Source organism: Indicator indicator, chromosome 13 (genome assembly GCF_027791375.1).
Source record: "Indicator indicator isolate 239-I01 chromosome 13, UM_Iind_1.1, whole genome shotgun sequence".
Lineage (NCBI taxonomy): Eukaryota > Metazoa > Chordata > Aves > Piciformes > Indicatoridae > Indicator > Indicator indicator.
The window spans coordinates 29,140,410-29,161,870 of NC_072022.1; the positions used below are offsets into that span (position 1 = coordinate 29,140,410).

General features: G+C 56.0%; 1 protein-coding gene across 1 annotated transcript; it reads right to left on the minus strand.

The window, feature by feature from the left end:
• Nucleotides 1-4,781: 4,781 nt before the first annotated feature.
• MAP3K13 (mitogen-activated protein kinase kinase kinase 13) lies at nt 4,782-20,483 on the minus strand. The gene is made up of 13 exons (XM_054385978.1): nt 19,982-20,483; nt 19,296-19,479; nt 18,504-18,695; nt 17,519-17,677; nt 16,036-16,194; nt 14,970-15,078; nt 13,552-13,661; nt 11,834-11,950; nt 10,778-10,915; nt 9,234-9,927; nt 6,769-6,839; nt 5,560-5,881; nt 4,782-4,883 (listed from the first exon to the last, which is right to left on the minus strand). The coding sequence occupies exons 1-13, from the start codon at nt 20,481-20,483 to the stop codon at nt 4,782-4,784; spliced, it is 2,859 nt and encodes a 952-aa protein (XP_054241953.1).
• Between the last annotated feature and the right edge of the window lie 978 nt (nt 20,484-21,461).

Genomic DNA, 21,461 nt, shown 5'->3' on the forward strand with positions numbered 1-21,461 from the left:
CTGCAGGCAGGCTCTGCTCCCTCCTCTGTCTGTCCCCTCCAAACCCATCCTTTCTTAGCATTTTTGGCCTCTCTTGTTAGGTGCAGTAGTAAAAGTACAAAGTGGAGCAAAAAGTGGTCGGGCCCTGGTCTTCCTCTTTTACCAGGAGGCTGCTGGAACACTGCAACAGGTTGCCCAGGGAGGCAGTTGGGGCTCCACCCCTGAAAGTACTCAAGGTGAGGCTGGACAGGGCTCTGAGCAACTTGATCTAGTGGAGGATGTCCCTGCTGAGTGCAGGGGGTTGGACTGGGTGACCTTCAGAGGTCCCTTCCAACCCAGACCATTCTGTAGGAGAGCTTGCAGAGCTGCAGGAGACTTCTCCCCTGTCATTCAGACACTCAGGAAGTGTCCCGTGCAGCAAACTCATTCAGGATTTGGGAAGAGCTAGGAGCTGCCTTACAAGCATCCTTGACCTCTGAAGACAGAATATTGCTCCTGAGGCCTGGCAAGGGCTGCTCCTCCTCACAGACTAAAGGGAAAAACCAAGAAACCAGGAAGGAGTGGATGTGCCTGGCTGGAAGCAGTGTCCTCGAGAGGCACCTTTAAACCTCTTTGCTCTTCTATACCCAGGAGGTTTCCAAGCAAGCAGGGAGGCTCTGTCCCACTGGCTGGGCAGATTTGGTGCTCCCATGCTCCTAGGGCTTGGGTGCTGGCACTGCCCTGGCTCTGCCCTCCATGAGTTTGCCCTCCACTAGGACAACAATCTGATGTGGAAGGGAGCAGCTGGGAGCCAGCAGAGAGCACTGGGGCAATGCCTCATTATCAGACTCAATGCTTCATTAACAGACTCAATGCCTCATTAATTGAGCACCTTCCCCACCAGCAAGGCTGGAAGGAGTGGGACAGCAGAGTTCCCAGGCTGCAGGTTCTCTCCCTGGCTGGCCAGGGGCACCTGGATGCTTGGGTGGGTTACATGTGTCCAGCTCAGCCCCTGCCCACCCACCTGGAGCTCCTCCAGTCCCAGTTCAGCTGTCTTCAGGGAAGCACAGGCTGCTCACTGGCACTGATCCAGAGGCCTCTTGAGAGTATCCCAAGGTTCCCAGCAGCCCTTCCCAGGTGAGCAGACCAGGCTGAGCAGGCTTGAAGTACACTGGCTCTTTATTCCATGCATTGTTTGCTTTGATAGTCATTCTTGTTCCCATCACTGTACACTGGGCATACAAAAGTCAAGTTTGTGTCAGGAATGCGCAGAGCAGGGAGGAGAGAGATGAACACCAGTGGGCAGGGCCGAGGGGAGACGGGTACCGGACACGATGGTGGGGAAGGCAACATTCAGCTGTGGAGAGGAGTCTGGGCCAGTGTCAGGAGCTGTCAGCAGCTGTGAGAGCTGCACCAGGGCAGGCAGGCTGCTGGAAGGGGAGCCTAGGGTTTACTGTCCTGCAGCTGCAGTGGTACTGCGAGGAAGAAGCAGCAACCCCTCAGCCCCATGCCCCCTGAGGAACTGCAGCAGCAGTACCCATCCAGCAAGGTGCAGACCACAGCTAGGTGCAGTTCTGGGTAGGTTTCACTAAGGGGAAGGCTCTGGGGAACTGACAGCAGCCATCCTGGGCACACAGGGGGCACTGAGGTGCCCCTGCCCACACATGGCCAAGGGCATGAGGGGTGTGTGCAGGGGAAGGCTGGGGTCACACCTCCACGGGCACAGGGCTCTGCACTCAGGCAAGGGGCACAGCTCTAGTGGCAGTCCCAGAGGGACACTTCAGGGAGGAGGGCGATGCTGGACCCTTACCAGCACAAGTGCCTGGGCATGGAGAGGAGCCCAAAAGGGTCAGCTCTGCTTGCCAGGCTGCACAACAAGCCAGGATGGGCAGCAGTCACACACCCAGGACAGCTGGCCTGGAAGAGTCCCTAACTCCACACATCAAAGCTGCTGCACTTCTCTGCAAGCCCAGAGGAGCCTTACTGCATGGTGGAGAAGCTCTAAGCAGAGGCCATGACTACCAAACCCCATCTGGATCTTTTAGTTAGAGGCTGAATCACCCCAGACTGAAGGCCCTGCACAGAGACTGCCAGGCCTGAGCCAGAGGCAGCTCTGCTTTGGGCCTGTTGCTGTAGGGCTGTCCTAGGACACCAGTGCTGCCCATGAGCAGTGGGCACCACAGGGCTGTGGGCTGGGTTCTCAGCCCTGCCTGTGGGAGCTCAGCACACCTGCCAGAGCTGAGTGGCATAAAGGGGGCATAAGGCCTGGCATCTGCTGGGGGGGGCTTTGATGCCAGTTCTCAACCTCTCTTTATGCCAGTTTGGTCCTCCCCTCTGTGTGCCTCTGTCACATGCAGCCAGCTCTCCACTGCTCAGTTCCTGCATCCCAGCCCCCAGCCCCCTGACCTGAGTCTCCTCTGCCACACCAAAGCCTCTCACACAACAGCAAAGTCAGCCACAGCCCTGCCACCTCTTCCTATTGCTGGCCAAGAGGCAGAACATCTGGGAGGAGAAATGGGAGATGGGAAGAGGAAACAAGGAACAAACCAGAGCAGGGCTTTGCTCCTCTCTGCATTTTCTGCTTCCACTCAGAACTGATTATTGCTGCTGCAGGTCGGAGTGAGCCAGTCCCTCCTTTCTCTCCAGCAGCCTGTTTGGTCCTGCACAGGTGATCCACCATGGAGATCCACTGCTGGCCACTCCTGCTCTGGTGCCTGCTGCCCTCCTCACTGCCTGTCCTTCTGAATGCTCCTGCCAGGGGACTTGTGAGGGTTACTCACTATGTGATGGGTTCAGAAGCCACTTGCTCCCTCAGCACCACTCCCCACCAGCTTGGGGGCTGCCAACTGCCAGCAACAGGAGCACCTTGCAGCATCGAACAGGAGCAGTGCACAGGGCCCGGGGGGCTGCCTTCATCCATCCTCCTTGGGCCAGCCTCTGCTTCTCTGCCCCAGTATGACAGCACCCTTGAAAATCACCAGAGGCAGCAGCTGCTGACAGCTGCCCAGAGCAGCTCTGCTCCCAGCCACCCCAGGGAGCAGGTCATACAAACAGATTCCAGCTGTGCTGGCAGGGAAGCCAACCTTCTGATCTACAGAAATGATAATAAATAATAAAATAACATCATAACTTAAGATCTGTTGTAGTCCAGCTACAGAAAGTTAAAAATCTGGGATAATTTAACTGGTACAATACTGCTCTCTGCATAAGTAAGACATTTCCTTCATTGTGCCATCAGGCTATAAATTACCACAGGTAAATCCAAACCAACCTCTTAACACAAAATGTAAACAAACAGCAACAGAAGTACCTGGCCATGGCCCATGGCTGCCTTCATCCCAGGCTGCTGCACCCAGCAGAGCAGTCCTGTGCCCCCTGGCATGGCACAGCACACCGGGAAGGGCAGGGGGGAAGCTCCTGCAGGGGGACATCAGCTACAGGAACAGGGGAGGGGGACTCGTGCTCTATGGTTTTGTTCTCTTTAAATAGTGACTCAGAAGAGTAGTGTTGAAGGGAAGGCACTATGAGTTCTACCAGAAAACAGCTTCTCCTCGGTTCCATCTTCACCTCCACCTGCAGGACCTCAGCTGAGAGGAGAAGAGAGGCCTTGGGGTACAGCTGAGCCACAGCTGTGCCACAGCCACCAGCCAGACCCCTGTGCAACCTGCTCTGCACAAAGCCTGACAGAAGGGCAGGCAGCCTGAGTGCTTCCAGGCGTGCAGTGAGGGAGACAGAGCAGGGCTGGCCTCCTCTCCAGTCTGCCCCCTCAGCACAGAGCTCTGCTGGTGACCCAGGGGCTGCTCCTTCAAGCCCAGCCCAGGCACAGCCAGGAGGGGGCTGGGGCTCTGCAGCTGTGCTGCCCACGCCTCGCCCCTGGCTTTCCAGTGCCGGTCTGACTGATCTCCTTGAGCAGCTGAAGCAGACAGGAGGTAAGAAGAGGAAGTAAACTGGGAAATGGCACACTGCAGCTGCAAGGTGTTCCTGCCCGACCGGAGCTCAGCACTGCCAGCGTGAAGCGAGGAGGGTGTTAGGAAGTGCTCTTGGACCAATCTGGAGAGGAGGAGGTTAGAATGCAGCTCAGGATCTCACCACAAAATCTGATTAAAAAAAATAAATAAAAAAGAACTAAAACTCCTTAAAAGAAACCCCACTGTTACATTCCTGGGGATGCCTCCACTCAGAAGCCCCTGGAGGGTAGCACCTCGGCAGCAGCTGTCTCCAGGAAGGTCTCCACCTCTGGATCAGAAGGCCCTGGCCGGGCACTGCTGGGCATGCTGGGTTCACAGCTCACCCTGGGGAAGGGCTCTTGTCCTGCCTGCTCATTTGTAGGGCTGAGTGCTTTAGTTTGCTTGATCTGTTCTCCAGCCTTCAGGGCCACAAGGCCTGGTCCCCTGTGGCAGCAGCAAGAGCTTCCCCCCGTGCCTGCACACCCAGCTGTGCAGGCAGCATCCCAGGACGTTCCTCTGCCATGTGCTTGCTTGCTGAGCTCTTTGTGTTTGTTTTTTTTTGCAATAGGTCTGTGTGTCTATAAATACAATCCACTCTTTACAGTAAAAAGTGTTAAAATGTCAGAAAAATAAATATCCATGTTACAGTAACTAGATTATTCAATAAAATACATCCCTGCCATTCTTGATTGAAATGCTCCAAGAGAATTAATTCCATTTGGACATTTTCCAGAGATTCAGATTATTGCAAATCACTCCTGGGGTGGGGAGGAGAAGCAGCTGCTGCTCCTCCTGCAAAGTGTGATGAAGGGGCATGAAGTGGAACCTCAGGGAAATCGAAATTCCAGTACCAGGAAGTCTTGGGGGAGATCTGTGTTACCAAGTAGCAGAGCTGCAGGGCTTGTTGGTCCTGACGGTGGCATCGGAACACTCCCCCTCAGAAGAGTCACAATCTGAGTCTGCAAACTGGCCTGGGGGCTGCAGAGCAAAGGGAGAGGGGCAGGCTTCAGCCACAGGATCACAGCATGGCTCAAAGCATCTGCTTAGGAGAGACCTCCAACACCACCCAGTCCAGACTCTGACCCAGCACTGAAGGATCACCAACAAGCCACGCCCCCGACCAACAAGCCACGCCCCGAGCATGTTCCTGTCCCACACCACCCCCATCTCTAACAGCAGCCATCATCATCTCCTGTCACTTGTCTCCACCCAACCACAGGACAGCAAACAAACATCTGGCCAGGTGGATTTATGAGCTGGTGCAGTAGGCTCTGCCCTACCCCTCCCAAACAGCAGACAGCAAAAGGAAGCCCAGAAACCCAGCTTCAGCAGCAGGGCTGCCCTTGGGGAAGCCTGAGGCAGGCAGCTTGCAGTCTGTGCCTCATGTGCTGTGCTCTATGCCACTCAGTGCCTGCAGCCCTGCTGGCCTCCCAGCACACGCTTCCCTGTACCAGCAACCCACACTCAGCCCTGGCTGTGCTGCTTCCCCTCAGCCACTCCTCTGGCCAGCAACACAAGGACAGAGTAGCTGAGCAGCTGCTTTCCTGTTCTGCATCTACCACACTGCTTCCACCGTTCTGCACCCTGGGCTTCTTCCCATGCCACTTTTCCTTCTCCCTCAGCAGGACAGGGACAGCCCAGCTGGACAGCTCACCTCACAGCTGTGCTCCTCTGCACAGAGCTTGCCCAGAGACATCTGAGTCTTGACCCTGCGCACAGCGCACTCCTTGTCCGACAGCCCGTCGGACTGCGTGGAGATCTCGATGGGGATCTCGGGGGTCTGGGACAGCATGTCCTCCAGCTTCTCAGCCAGCTCATCCTCCAGCTTGGTGGCCAGCTCGTCCTCCAGCCTGGTGGCCAGCTCGTCAGGGCTGTTGGAGTGGTCGCTCGTGTTCCCCTCCTCTCCATCAGACACAGAGAAGTTCTCCGAGCTGAAGGTGGAGTAGGACTGGCAGCTGCTGATGCAGCGGTGAGGTCTGCAAAGCAGGAGAGGGCTTCAGCTTGTGCTGGGGCTAGGAAGGGTCTCCTGCCCCTCTGCTCTGCCCTGCTGAGACTACAGCTGCAATACTGTGTCCAGTTCTGGGCTCCCCAGCTCAAGGATCTGCTGGAGAGAGTCCAGCAGACTACAACGTTGATGAGGGGACTGCAACACTTCTGCTGAGAGGACAGACATGCAGGGACACCTCCCACCAGCCCAGGCTGCTCAAGGTCTCATCCTTGAAAACCTCCAGGGGGGAAGGTGTTCCTCATAAGCTCTAACCTCTTCTCTCCCTGGATCACCTCTGCACTACCAGCAGCTGCTTTCAGAAAGATACAGCACTGATTCCATGATCTCTGGAATGTGAAGGCCACTGTCACCTAGGCCTAGGCAGCAATGTTCCCTCAAGCCTTACTTCATCCGCCATGTTGTCACCCAGCTCTTCAGTCCTCTCTGAACTCACCTGTTGGAGTCTGCCCCATGGCAGCGACAGTTAATAGACAACAGCTGGAAGAGCCCACAAGGGTCTCCACATCCAACAGGTCTGGCTGTGGATGTCCCTCTCTGGAGGTGTTCAAGGCCAGGCTGGATGAAGCCTTGAGCAGCCTGAGTTGGAACTGGATGATCTTTAAGGTCCCTTCCAACCCAACCCATTCCATGAATCTAGGAATGAATCTGGGGGCAGGCTGCAAACAGTGAGCGAGCACCAGGGAGCAGCTGAGGGAGGAGGGATGTACCAGATGTGGTTCTCTTCTTTTGCCAGCCCCTCCCAGAGTCTCAGTGCTGGTGTGCAGCTGCTGGGCAGCTCTGCTGAGTTCGTCCCTAGGGAGGAACCACGGAGAGAGAGAGCAGGGGAAGAGGGACCAGAGTGAATTCACCTTTTACCTTTGTCTGCGAGGAAACTCCACTTCACTGTCCACTTCACCCTCCTCCTCTTCTGAAGAGTCATCACCACTCTGGCAGAAAACAAGGACAAGAAAGTTGTCACCTCTGTGAAAGGACAAACGTGCAAGCTGTCCCCTGACCCTCCAGGATGAAGTCACTGTGGCTGCAGCCATCCAGACAAGAAGGTAACCTCTGTACCCACAGCCAGTGCCTCAGGCACTCAGCAGCAGCTTATCTCAGGCACTCTGAACACTGCCACTGCTGCATCTGCAGGAACTGGCTGTGGAACACAGGGGAGCACTGCAGCAGGCCCCCAGCACTGCAGCAGGTCCCCAGCACAGGGTGCTGGATTTTCACAGGAGCAAACTAAGCAATCAGCACCACACTGGCATCCACAGCAGCACGGAGCTGACCTGGCACTCTGTACAACTGCCACTTCTCCTGCATGACCCCTGCACAGAGCAGGGCACAGGGGGGCACAGCCTCTGCTGCTGGGTCTCATCAACTAGGACAAGCTGAGGCTTGTTCCATTCTCTGCCTCAGTGAGCACAGAGCCTTTGACCATTTCCTATCCAAATCCACCCCTGCACTCTTGGTGTTTGCAGTCTCCTGCTGTCCTTCCCAACCTGGCACCCCCTCATTCAGATCACAGATTGCACTGCTTTGCAAGGGACCCTTCAAGGGCAACTTGTCCGACCCCCATGCAGTCACAGGGACACCTCCAGCTAGAGCAGGCTGCCCAGGGACACACCCAGGCTGAGCTTGGATGTCTCCAAGGATGGAGCCTCAACCACCTCCCTGGGCAGCCTGTGCCAGTGTCTCCCCACCCTCACTGTGCAGAACTTCCTCCTGATGTCCAACCAAACTCTGCCCTGCTCCAGTTCCAAACCACTGCCCCTCGCCCTATCCCCACAGCCCCTTCTGAACAGTCCATCCCCAGCCTGCCTGCAGCTCCCCTGCAGATATTGAAATGCAGCTCTGAGGTCTCCCTGGAGCCTTCTCTTCTCCAGGCTGAACAGCCCCAACTCTCCCAGTCTGTCCCCAGAGCAGAGGTTCTCCAGCCTCTGATCATCTTGGTGGCCTCCCCTGGACCCCCTCCATCAGCTCCAGATCTCTCTTGTGTTGGGGTCCCACAGCTGGACCCAGCCCTGCAGGTGAGGTCTCCCCAGAGCAGAGCAGAGGGGCAGAATCCCCTCTCTCCATCTCTGGCCATGCTGTTTTGGATGCAGCCCAGGCTGCCCTTGGCCTTCTGTGCTGCCAGTGCTGATTGCTGGTTCCTTTGCAGCTTCTCCCCCACCAGCACCCCCAAGGTCCTTCTCTGCAGGGCTGCTCTCAACCTCATCACCCCCAGCCTGTATTGGTATTGAGGGCTGCCTTAACCTAGGTGCAGGACCTTGCACTCATCCCATCCCCTTGTAACACAAAGGATCTCCTCCCTTCATTCCAGGCCCAAACCAGTGCTCTTGGCCTGGTACTCATCCACTTTTCCTTCTCTCCTACTCTCTAAATTCCACTCAGATTCTCTCACCAGCTGTTCCCTGGATGGAAGCAGAAGGAATCAAGAAGAACTGCTGTGTACATCTGTGCCATAACATCTTTTGGATCCCTGCAAAACCTCCATAGGACCACTGAGAATGATGACTTTCAGTCAAGGGGGACAGTTCCTGGCAGGTGCAGCAAAAGGCACATCTTCAAGTCCATAGAATGCTGAACTCCTGCTCTGAGGCACAGCAGCAGTGCCACAGATTCCCTTAACATCACCAGGGGAATGCATTTCCCCAATCTTTTCTGTTTGAGAAAGGCTTGGAAACATTTTGGGGTTGTTTTAACAACAAAAGTTCAGCTCAAAAGTTTCAGCTCAGCACCTGCCTGACCTGGAACACAGAGGGACCCAAAGCAGATCTGCCAGCCCTCACTGTGAGCAGCATGCTCTGACATGCCCTCAGCTTGGAGGGCATCTCATACCAGCAGAGGTGAGGGAGCTGTGGGTGTTCAGCCTGGAGAAGAGGAGGCTGAGGGAGACCTCATTGCTCTCTACAGCTCCCTGAGAGGAGGCTGCAATGAGGTTGGGGTTGGGCTCTTCACCCAAGTACCCAGAGAGGGCAACAGGCAATGGCCTGAAATTGTGCCAAGGAAGGGCTAGGTCGGAGAGAAGGAAAAATTTCTTTGCTGCCAGAGTGGTCAGGGATTGGCATAGGCTGCCCAGGGAGGTGGTGGAAGTGTTCAAGAAGCTGCAGCTGTGGTGCTTTGGGAGGCAGTTTAGTGGCCATGGCAATTGGGCTACGGCTGGACTGGATGACCTTGAAAGTCATCTGTGATTCTCTGAGCTAAAGTTCCATGACTCAGCCTACTGCTACCTGCATGTGGAACACCCAGACAGTGACCTCTGCCTCACAGCTTCTGCCAGAAAGGAAGAAAAGGTGCAGATTTGGTGTTTTTTCCAAATCCCTGTGCTCTGTCCTCACCTTTTGAAGGGGTCTTGCCTTGCAGGGTAGCACTGAAGCAGCCAGGTGCTGGGGCGTGCCTATGGCAGCGGCTGGGTCGCAGCTGCCGAAGTCCCGCCCCTCGCCCCTCTCCATGCGCTCTGTGCTCTCGTACAGAGCAGGCGGCGCAGGCGACTGCCCGCGGCTGGGCGCTGTGCCCGCCGGCTGCCCCTGCCCGAAGTCCTCCTCCCCGCACTGCAGGCAGGAGCCGTAGGGGTCTGCCTGGCAGCACTGCCAGCGTTCGGCCGTGCCCCGCGGGCTCTGCAAGCTCCTCCGGCAGTCTGCCTGTACGGCGGCCGAGATGAGATCGGGGCTGGATCCGGCCATGCGGCGCTGAGCGTGGGTGCTGAGCGGGCTGCGCAGCGCGGCCGCAGGGCCGAAGTACCGCAGGTTGTTGGCGCAGTTGGCGATGTCCTGCCCGTGGCCGGGCTGCTGCGGGTGATGCGAGAGGTGGGGAGGAGGAGGAGCGGGAGCCACCTCCTCCTGCGCGGGCTGCGCCCGCAGGACGCCTGGGAAATCGCTGGAGCTGCCCTTGCTGTTGCCGCGGCGGTGGCGAGGCTTGCCCCGGTACCGGCTCTTGCCGCTCAGCGTCGACATCTTGGGGCTGCCCGAGACCGGAGAGCCGTTGGACGCCGCCTCCGCGCTGGGGATGCCCTCTGAGCGCAGCAGGTCTGGCCTGCGGGCAGCAGAACTCACCGTGAGCCACCAGCCCCGAGCCACGGGCACCCTCTGCTTTCTGCACCCTGCCGGCTGCCCTCCCCTGCAGCTCTGCACTTGGCTTCCTTTGATCCTCTCCACTCCATGTCCTTTCTGTTCAGCCCATCACACTCCACACTCCTTTCTTGCTGCTTTTCCCAGTGACTGACTCAGACTCTCCTTTTTCTGCCCTTACTTTGATGTTCTGCTCCCTCCCAAGCCCCTACTGCAGGGCAGGTCTCTCACCCTGTGCTCAGCATCTGAAGGCTCTCAGCCTGCTCGTTTGAGAGGCTCTTGCTTCAGCAGTGATTATTCACTGTTAACCAGGTCTCTAACTCCTGGAAACCCTAGAAAATGGAAGAATAAAAGAGAGCTGCTCTGAAATAGAAAACAAAACCAAAAAGTCTGACTTTCTGAAAGTCATGCAGAAGGGAAATAGCTGCCAGGGCAGCAACAGTTCCCAACTCTCAAATCCCAATTTAATTTCCTAACAGTGAATCCATCCTCTTGATGTCTGGCTGATTGCCACAATCCTTCACCCTGCTTATCACCACTCAGCTCATGCTCTTTGCCTGGATGCCCTTTAGCTGCCTCCTGTCAAAGCACTGCCATCTGTGACAACCACCAATGGGCCCAACACTTCCAGAGCTGCCCAGCTAGGGAGGAGAATTAAACATCTGTGGTTGTGAGGACCAGACCAGGCCCCAGAATGACCACTCGTCTGCCTTGCCCTGTACTCTCAGCAGATTCAAAGAGCAGCAAGGGGCCTGCTCACCTCAGTGAGAATCTGCTGCTGGCTGCTGCCACAGCAGGAGGTTAAGAGTTCTTACCTCTTAGCCTGGCTGCCTGCTTTGTGGGGGACCCCCTTCCTCTTCATCAGCTTCTCCACGGTGTTGGGATGGATTATTGGTCTGACTGGGTGCCGTTTGTAAGTCCCAGGGTATTTCTTTTCCACTGCTTGTTCCCTCCTGAAGCATGGGAGAAGACAAAACCCAAGAGACTAGTTCCCTCCCATTCAGCTGCAGCTCCTGTGGGGCAGAAACAGCTGCAGCATGAGCAGGCTGGGTGCTGCTGCTCTGCCAGGGCTGGGTGCCACACAACACTTTCTGGGGAAGGACAGCAGCTACCTTCTCTGTGAGATCAGGCAGTGGGAATGGGGCCTGCTGCAGGCCAGGAACAGCAGTGCTTGCTCTCCGGGCTGCAGCAAGGAGAGTGTGGCCAGCAGGTCTGGGGACCTTCTTTGCAAAGGGGCCAAAGGATGCCAGTACCAGCTGGGAAAGATGGCTTGGTGTCAGCCAGGAAGCACTGGTGAAGATCTGTGCACTAAGTGGTCTGCAGCAAGATGCACCCAAAGGCAGCAACCTGCTCTCTGTTTGCCAGCTCTTGCTTTATCTAGGGCACACCAACTCCAGGAGCAGCTGAGGAACCTGGGGGTGTTCAGTCTGGAGAAGAGGAGGCTGAGGGGAGACCTCATTGCTCTCTACAGCTCCCTGCAAGTAAGCTGCAGTGAGGCTGGTGTTGGTCTCTTCTCCCAAGTAACCAGTGAGAGGATAAGAGGAAATTGTGGGAGGGGAGGGTTAGGTTGGAGAGGAGGAAAAGTTTCTTTGCTGAAAGAGCGGTCAGGGATTGGCACAGGTTGCCCAGGGAGGTTGTGGAGTCCCCATCCCTGGAGGGGCTCAAGAAGCTGCAGCTGTGGTGCTTTAGGATGCAGTGTAGTGGTGATGGTAGCTGGGTTATGGTTGGACTCAATGACCTTGAAGGTCTTTTCCAACCTCCATGATCCTCTGAAGTCTGCAAGCACACTTTCAACATGAGGTGCTGTGTTTGAACCTCCTGCAGGCACACTGTCCCATGCCTGGCTTGGCACCATGCCCAGGGGTACATACTTGATGAGCTCCTTCTCCCGGACCTCCAGCTGCAGCATGATGGCACTGAGCTCCATGTAGAGGTTGTTGGCTCTCTCCAGCTTCCTCTCGTAGTGCTCCCGGATGTCCAGCGCATGTCTGAAAGGCAGAGAGGCCACAGCTCCACAGCTGCTCCCAGGGACCAAGACAGGGCAAGGAGGAAAAGGCCTCCTAGAAGTCAAGCAAGGTGACTGTGTTGCACAGAGCCCCAGGCAGAGCTTGCAGTGAGGACTGAGAGCAGGGCATGATCAACAGCAGTCAGTGCTGAGCAGTGCACACTGCACTGCTCCCTGAGGGGCTGCAAGTGCCTCACACACAGCCACAAGCCCTGGGGCCAAGCCCTGATCAGCACCTGGGGAGATGGGGACAAGACAGTTTCTAAGGTGTTCAGGAAGCTGCAGATGTGGTGCTTTAGACTGCAGCTTGGTGGTCATGGTAGCTGGACTCCATCACTTTAAAGGTCTTTTCCAACCTGAATGATTCTGTCAAGAAGTGGGGGAAGAGGTCACCTGTTTGTTTTCCATGAAAGGCAGCATGAACCTACGGCTGCCGCGTGAACCTACAGCTGCAGCATGAACCCTTGGCTGCAGCATGAACCCACGGCTGCAGCAGTGCTGCAGCAGACAACAGGAGCCACAGCTGACAGATGTGACCATCAGAAGCCCCCTAGGGCTAGGGACCCCTGATCCCCAGCTCCACCAGAGTAGTGAAGAAGGTTTGCTTTGGTTTCTCAGGTCTGACCCATAACTGCCATTGCTGGCTCATGCTCCTGTGTCACAACCACGCTTGCACATCTGGCACAGAGGTAGTGTTTGTCTGTCCTAACAGCCTGCTCTCCTGTTCACTTCTCTGGAACTAATTAACCCAGAGAAAGTACCAGGGCAGAAGCAGCTCGGGGCACACTGTGAGATGCATTTTCCACTGAGAAGGACACATCTGCCTCAGTGCTGTTCTCCCAAACAGCAAATCCCAGGCAGAAACATTCCCTGGCAAACACACAAAGTCTTGGACCCTCTTGCAAGCTGCTCAGGCTGCTCAGGACAGGGACAGTTGCCACTGCTCCCCTCTAGCTTGCCCTCAGCCAAACAGTGCTGAAGGTCTAAGGCAGGAACTTCCCTCTCGGTGCTCACAAGGAGATCAGGCTAGCCCAGTTTATGCCACCAGCAGCCCTCATCACAAGAGGAGCACAGAGACAGGCAGGGGCAGGAGCAGCTGGGCACATGGAGCACAGGCTCTGAGCAGGGCAGGAGCAGCTGGGCACATGGACCCCAAGCTCTGTGAGCAGGGCAGGAGCAGCTGGGCACATGAAACACAGGCTCTGTGAGCAGAGTTGGGGCAGCTGGGCACACGGACCCCAAGCTCTGTGAGCAGGGCAGGGGCAGCTGGGCACATGGAGCACAAGCTCTGAGCAGGGCAGGGGCAGCTGGGCACATGGAGCACAGGCTCTGTGAGCAAAGTTGTGGCAGCTGGGCACACGGACCCCAAGCTCTGTGAGCAGGGCAGGGGCAGCTGGGCACATGGAGCACAGGCTCTGAGCAGGGCAGAGGCAGCTGGGCACATGGAGCACAGGCTCTGAGCAGGGCAGAGGCAGCTGGGCACATGGAGCACAGGCTCTGTGAGCAGAGCTGGGGCAGCTGGGCTCATGCAGCTGCCAATAGGAGGCTGAAGTGTGCAGTAATCACAGGAGGCTGCCAACAGACCTCAGCTCCTCCCGGCGACGCCGGATCAGTTCCTCGTCCAGCCGGTGAATGCAGGTCCCTTCGCTCTTGATCTTCTCGAAGTGCTTCTTCACTTCTTCTCTCCACTCAGCCTAGGGAAGCAATTCACTGTCAGGGTTTTACAAAGGACTGAGATCCTTGGCTGCACCAAACAAAAATTCTTGGGCAAGACTCTGCAGAAAACTGCAGGTTTGTGGGAAAAGACTTTTGTTAGCAGAGTTGGTTTGGATGAGAGCATCGCAGCATATTTAGTTAAGCAGCTCCAAACTGGATCCCCAAAGTTGTGCTCCAATTAGATCATTCACAACAGATCTGCAGCTCCTAGAGAGGGTCAAGAATTCCTAAAGCTCTTTTTCATCCCAAGACAACATTTCCTTCCCCTTTGGCATTTAAAGTGAGAAAAATGCCAAATTCTAAGATTCCAAATCTTCACTTCCAAGTCCTAGAGAAGGCTCCAGGGGGACCTCAGAGCTGCCTTCCAGGACCTGAAGGGATCCTGCAGGAAGGCTGCAGAGGGAGTTCTCCTGAAGGTGTCTAGAGACAGGTCAAGGGGGAATGGTTTGAAGCTGAGGCAGAGCAGGGTTAGACTGAGGAAGAAGTTCTTCAGTAGGAGGGTGGTGAGACTCTGGAACAGGCTGCCCAGGGAGGCTGTGGCTGTCTCCTGCCTGGGGGTGTTCAAGGCCAGGCTGGATGAGGCCTTGAGCAACCTGGGCTGGTAGGTGTCCCTGCCTACGGCAGGGAGTTGGAGCAGATGAGCCCTGAGGTCCCTTCCAACCTGAACCATTCCATGATTTTATACTCTTGACAATGCTGACTGTCCCTGACTGTCCCTAGGGTGATGCTAACTCCATCTGCCCCTTGAAGCCCTGGTTCTGGCGGTCTGAGAAACACCCACAGCCTGCCACACCCCTCAGCACTGCAGACAGCTCTATGCTGCAGACAGGGTCATTCCCATTCCCAGCATGGGAGCAGACCATAGCTCCCTGGATAGGACTGAGAGGACTCTCTAAGGACACACTTCTAGATCTTCCCAGAAGTCCCAGTGTCCCTCGTCTGCTTTGTAACAGCTTTGTGCCACTGCCCAGCCCATCTGCACTACCAATCAATGCTTCCACTCTGAGCAGCCTCATGGCCTCCTGCACAACAGTGCTGGAGAACAGCTGGGAGCAGAACATCCACAGTCAGCAGTCTCAGGGAGAAGGGAATGAGGCAATGCTGAGTTTCTGGCTAAGGCTGGCAGAGGTCTCAGTTTGTGAAAGCTTCGATCTCCATCAGTTTCCATCTCCCTGGGAGTCAAACTGAAACCATGGATTCAGACTTGTGCTGTACACAATGTAGGCTCCACAATCAGATACCTGGAGCCAAGCCCAGCCCCAGGGGGCTGCAGCCCCTGCAGTTACCTGTGACTTGAAGTACGTTTCCTGAGGAGTCGCCAGCACATCCGCAGAGGCAATGTCCAGGTGCATCAGCGTCTGACGGAAGGAGGGACGGTTCCGGGGCTTGCTCTGCCTGCAAACAGCCAGGGGTGAGGGCACACTGCTGCCTTCCCTGCCCTTCTGGAGGGGCTCCTCACTGGGACAGCCTCTGGCTCATGCTAAAGGAAGTGTTGTGCATTTCTGCCTTGGGGAAGGTGAGTTTATTGGGCTGCCCTTGCTCAGCTCTTGGTGCCTGATGAGCTGTTCTGAGCAAACAGGAGAGCTGAGAACCATGTAGAACAGGAAGGGTGACTGCCAAGTGAAAGAGGACACAGACTGGAATTTCCCCACGTTAAAATGGGAATTCTCCCTCCAGTACAAACTGAAATTTGCCTTCAACAAGACGCAGTGTCTGGAAACACCAAAGGTGTCTGTGGCCACACAGTACCTGCCCAAGCCCACCCCTGCTGCAGTGCACTGCCCAGCTCTGCAAGTCCACCCCAGAGTGACAAATCATTTCCTCTCACCCTGGCACCTGCCTCAAGAAATGTTACCCCAACTTTCTTTCCAGCTCCTTCTCCCTTTCCACAGAGCTACCTTTTATCACCCACTTTGCTACAACAAAGCAGCCACCTCTGCATGGAGGTCATCTTCCTGCTGCCTGCTGCTGAGGCACACTCACCAAGCAGCTCAGGGGTACCTGGCACCCTGCTGGCACCCTCACTGAGCTCCTCTCCCCCACACTCTGCTGTTCACCTTCTTTCCCCTCGCTAACCTTTCCCAGCAGTGTTTGCCCAGTCCCTTCTCTGCCCATCCACCCAGAACACCAGACAGGCTCCTTCCTACTTCCTCTGAGCTCCAAACTTCCTTCTAGGGCCCAGCCTGCTGCCACAAGGAAGCAGAATCCAGCCTGTTCAGCCTCCTGGCAGTGTGAGAGTGCTGGAGAGCTCTGCACTCTGAGCTCAGCACTCCCACCCTGACTCTAGTCTGACTGTGAGTCTGGAGCTGGGAGCCACCCCAGGTCTGTGCAGTGCAGGGCTCAGGTTCTTACCAGGTCTGCTTCATGAGGATTTTGAAGCCATCTGGGCAGGTGGAAGGGACAGGAAGGTGCAAGCTGTTACTGCCCACTCCCCAAATGATGGCTGAAGAGTCCACATCCTTGTAGGGAATCTCTCCTGTAAGCAGCTCCCACAGAACTACCCCAAACGACCTGATGGAGAAAAAAAAGCAGGAGAAAAGCTGCTGTGGGAATTCAGCTGAACACAGACATCTGGAGCTTGAGAAAAACCACTGTGTGTGGTGGGCCAGAGATGTCTGATCTGAGATTGCTCTGAGTGCAGCAGTGATTACATGCTGGCCTTTAACCAAGGGTAAACATTTCACACAGCAGGTAACTTCTCCTGCTCTGCCCCAGCACTGGGCTCAACACCAACCCAGACTGGTTTTCACACACACATCTCTCCCCTTCCCTATTTTTTTGTGAGCTTTTAAAACTCCTGACAGCACATTTTCAGTGTAGATGAAACCCTCCTGCTGTTAGATGAACAGGCAAGTTAGCTTCTCTGAGACAGGCCTCTGGCTGTTCCTGTTGGCCACCAAGATGATCAGAGGCTGGAGCACCTCTGCTACAGGGACAGGCTGGGAGAGTTGGGGCTGTTCAGCCTGGAGAAGAGAAGGCTTCAGGGAGACCTCAGAGCAGCTTCCAGTACCTGAAGGGGCTCCAGGAGAGCTGAGGAGGGACTTTGGACAAGAGCTGGGAGTGCCAGGATGAGGAGCAATGGTTTGGAACTGGAGCAGGGCAGAGTTAGGTTGACCATCAGGAGGAAGTTCTGCACAGTGAGGGTGGGGAGACACTGGAACAGGCTGCCCAGGATGTGGCTGAGGCTCCATCCTTGGAGACATTCAAGCTCAGCCTGGATGTGTCCCTGGGCAGCCTGCTCTGGTTGGAGGTGTCCCTGGGACTGCAGGGAGTTGGAGAAGATGCCCTTGGAGGGTCCCTTCCAACCCAGTGCAATCTGTGAACATGAACAGATCATTTCCTACTGGCCAAACCAAACCAGAAAGTGTCTTTTGAAGACCACACAACAAAAGGCTCTGCAGCTGCTGTGGGTTTTTTTTTACACTGCATTTACCTTTGTTTTTTTCCCCTAGCCCCAGACCCCTCTGTTGCTCTATGTGCTCCCAGGTGGGAACGTCCCAGATGTCAGACTCAGCACTGCAACTGCTGCAGTGTGGACACTGAGAAGCAAATGCAGGATGGGTAAAGGTCAGCACAGGCAGCTTTCTCCTGGGTACTGCAGAAAGGAAGGCTGAAGGAAGGGAAAGTTGGGAGAACCCTTCCTGGAACAGAGCCTCCTACTGCAGGAACTGACAGACGGAGGGAAGAAAACTCCTTCTGCCTCTTGTGGTGAAACGATCAGCAAGGACTAAGCCCTTCACTTGGAACTGCTAACAGCTCTGTGCTCTATTTCCTATCCCCACCCAATACAAGAGCACAGAAACATCAAGGAGCAGACATCTCACAGAGCACTCACCAGATGTCCACCTTCTCCGAGACAGGCTCGTTGCGGATCACCTCCGGGGCCATCCACGCCACAGTCCCCGCAAAGGACATTTTGGTACTTTTGTCACTGAGCTCTTTAGAGGTACCAAAATCTGAGATTTTCACTGCGTCTGTGTGTGTGACTAAAACACTGGAGAAAGTGGGGAGAGAAGAAAGACAAGAAATAAGCATTTACAACTTAGTAAATCCCTTCTGAATCAGCGTGGTGAGGCTGTGCCCTTCAGCACTGCAGAGTGAGCAGAGGAGCTGCAATTTCACCCTGGGAGCACTCACTTGCTCTGCACTGCTTGTGTGTCATGCCTCAAACGTGTTCCTAAATGCTAGAAGTCAAAAACAAGCAGTCTTGATAAAACTGCAAATGTGCAAGTCATGGAGGTTCACTACAGCTGAGGAGCTGTCACAGTTTTAGCCAGGCTGTGGCCTGGACTGAGCTAAACCATTATCTTATGCACTCTCACAGTCCTGTCACAGGACAAAGAAGTGATCAACATCTAGGTGGTAAGCCAAACACCAGGTGAATAAGCAGCCAGAAAGTTTGAGTTAGAAAGCAAGAGAGAAATGATAAAGATGCATTCCAGAACACCAGGGAAAGAAAAGAACAACCAGGAAGGAGGGGAGATTGAGACTGGAGATAAGGAAAAAATTCTTGCCAGTGAGGGTGGGGAGACACTGGAACAGGCTGCCCAGGGACACTGTGGATTCCAGAACGGCTCAGGTTGGAAGGGACCTCAGAGATCATCTCCTCCAGCCCCCTGCTATGGGCAGGGACACCTCTCAACTAGACTTGGCTACTTAAGGCCCCCTCCCTGGAGGTGTTCAGGGCCAGGCTGGATGAGGCCCTGAGCAGCCTGGGCTGGTGGGAGGTGTCCCTGCCCAAGGCAGGGGGTTGGAGCTGGATGCTGTCTATGGTCCCATCCAGCCTGAACCCTTCTGTGATGAAGCAGGGGGAGACTCACTTTGGTGACTTGAGGTCTCTATGGATGATCTTGTGGAGGTGCAGATAGTTCATCCCACTTGCAATCCCTGTGGACCAGTCCACGAGCAGCCGGGGGGTGACCTTGCGGCCGGCTCGCAGCACCTCGTAGAGCTGCCCATGGGCACAGTACTCCATGATGATGCAGTAGCATGGGGCCTGAGTGCAGACTCCCCTGTCACAGAAAGCACACAGCTAGCCAGGGCCAGCAGAGGAACAGTAACCCCCAGCTGGACTCTCTCCAGCAGATCCCTGTCCCTCCTGAACTGGGTAGCCCAGAATCAGACACAGTACTCCAGGTGTGGTCTCACCAGGGCAGAGAAGGAGGAGAACCTCCCTGGACCTGGTCTCACCAGGGCAGAGAAGGAGGAGAACCTCCCTGGACCTGCTGGCCACACTCTTCCTAATGCACCCCAGGAGACCACTGGCAACTCTCAAAGGGGGCAACCAAGGTGCAGGGGAGTAATCTGTTCTCTGCCTGGGCAAAGCTCTGCTAACAGCTCTCCTGCCAAGGGCAATGTTTCCTGCCTGCTCTGCACAGCAGGAACCTCATCTGTGGCAGGGATGGATCTCCTCCAACACCCACACCTGCAGATTTGCAGGGCTCACAGCAGGCACCTGCTGAGCCTGCACACCAAGTGCAGAACCGGGTGAGAGTGGTGATCAGAGCAAGGATGTCCACCTGTGCTGTCCACTGGCTTTGGCCAGGGTCCCTCAGCAGAGGGCTCCTCCCCAGCTGAAGGAGTGCTGCTAACAAGTCTCTCTAAGCACCTACTTGAAGGCAATGATGTTGGGGTGCTTGAGCTTCCGCAGGTGCTTGATGTCTGTCTCGTTCTGGTCTCTCACTTTCTTGATGGCCACCTCCTCGGCCCGGAACTTGCCCAGGAAGACAGCTCCCTGCGCCCCGCTGCCCAGCCACTGCAGCTCCGAGATCTCCTCGAACGGCACCTCCCAGGTGTCTGGGCACAGGCAAGAGAAGGGCACAGCCTCAAAGGTCAAGGCCACAGAAACGTTCTGCTGTCAGATGGCACCAGGACAGCACCTCCCAGGTCCCACCTCCCCTGCTCAGTCTCAAGGTGTATGAGGGAAAATGGCCTCAAATTGTACCAGGGGAGGGGTAGGTTGGAGAGAAGGAAAAATTTCTTTGCTGTCAGAGTGGCCAGGGATTGGCACAGGTTGCCCAGGGAGGTGGTGGAGTCCCCTTCCCTGGAAGTGTTCAAGAAACTGCAGCTGTGGTGCTCCAGGACGTGGTTTAGTGGCCACGACAGTTGGGTTATGGTTAGCCTCAATAATCTTGAAGGGCTTTTTCACCCTGAATAACTGTGATTCGGAGCCTGAAGAAAACTGTGGGACACTTTCCCTGGATAAAAAGTTGTCCCCTGGGAAGCTGGGGACAGCCTGGGCTGCATTCCTTTCCTTGGCACCCCCCCCCCAGCAGCCGCAGCTTGCTCCCCGGCTCACCTTGGGGCTGCAGTTTGTAGTCGGTGGAGTAAGCCTTGCCGATGATGTTCCAGACGGGCCGCAGGCAGCCGAACAGCCCCTCCAGGAAGCCGCCGCCCGCCCTGTTGAACTGCACCTTCACGTCCTCCGTACCGCCGCCGCCGTCCCCCTCCCCGGCGCCGCGGGGTCCGGGCGGGCCGGCGGCCTCGGGCTCGTCGTGCTCCCGCAGCTGCAGCACGCTGTTGGCGAACTGCTCCCGGCAGTCCTCGCTGATGCTGCTCAGCACGGCCGCGGTCACCGGGCTGCCGGCGGGCTCCGGGCTGCCGGCGGGCACCGCCTGCACCGAGCCCCTCTCACGCACCTCCTCGATGAGCTCGGGACACGGCTGGCTGCCGGCAGCTGCCTGCTCATCGTGGAACCTGCTCAAGTCCTTGTCTTCACAGAAGGCTTTGCTGATGGAGCTGGGGGAGGAAGACAAGCCCAGGTGCTCCTGAGTGCTGGCCATGATGCCGTGGGTGTGCATCAAGGAGATGGGCAGGGCTGGTACTTAGGGAACTGGTACAGCACGGTTCAGAGGTGACACTCGGAGCCAGGACCTGAAGGAAAGGGAAAAGAGCAACTTTCACGTTTTGATTTACATATTTTCCCTCTGAGCACCCTGGCAGAGGTGAGCTGAAAATTAACCAGACACTGCAGACAACTGCTCATACCTGGTAAACAATTACAGCCCTCACAGCACAGGAACTACTCCAACAGGAGCTCCACTCCGTATACCCTCGGCAAGCTGTGGCTGGAACTGCCCAGGAAACACCCACCACAAGTTTTAAACCAAAGCCTAGAGGTCAAAGCTGTGAAAGACCTTGCAGCTGAGAGCTGTTTCTGCATCGTTCCTGTAGCAGCTGCCAGACTGAAACTGCCCCCAGGAGTTCCCCAGCTCAGCTATGGGCCGAGGCCAGTCCCTGCTCCTAGGGCTGGCACAGCCCACAGGCTCAGACTGCTCTGCCAACAGCAGGACAGAGCACCAGAGACAAAGCACAGCAAGGCAGGGTGTCTGAAACCTCCCAGGGATGTTTTGGAGCTGCTCCCTCACAGCCTCACCTAACCAGGAGCACAGAGCCACACAATGCTGAGCATTGGAAGGGACCTCCAGAGATCATCCAGTCCAAGCCCCCTGGCAGAGCAGGGGCACCCAGGGCAGGGCACCCAGAACACATCCAGGTAGGATTGGAAAGGCTCCAGAGAAGGAGACTCCACAATCTCTCTGGGCAGCCTGCTCCAGTCCCTGGCCACTCTTCCAGCAAAGAGGATTTTCCTCCTCTCCAACCTAACCCTCCCCTGGCACAATTTCAGGCCATTTCCTCTACTTCTATCACCTGAGACTAGGGAGAAGAGACCAACCCCCACCTGGCTCCAGCCTCCTCTCAGGGAGCTGTAGAGAGCAACACTGATGCCACCCTCACCATCCCCTCACTGTGTGACCTGCTCACTGACCTCCCTCCTT

What these genes read in the sequence shown, in the direction of transcription:
- MAP3K13 (XM_054385978.1), bottom strand. Translation starts at nt 20,483, where the DNA reads ATGCACACCCACGGCATCATGGCCAGCACTCAGGAGCACCTGGGCTTG. An exon ending in CTACAAACTGCAGCCCCAAG is followed by an intron (nt 19,480 to 19,981) that starts GTGAGCCGGGGA and finishes GCCTGTGCCCAG; the next exon opens with ACACCTGGGAGGTGCCGTTC. An exon ending in TCGGAGAAGGTGGACATCTG is followed by an intron (nt 16,195 to 17,518) that starts GTGAGTGCTCTG and finishes TTTCTCCATCAG; the next exon opens with GTCGTTTGGGGTAGTTCTGT.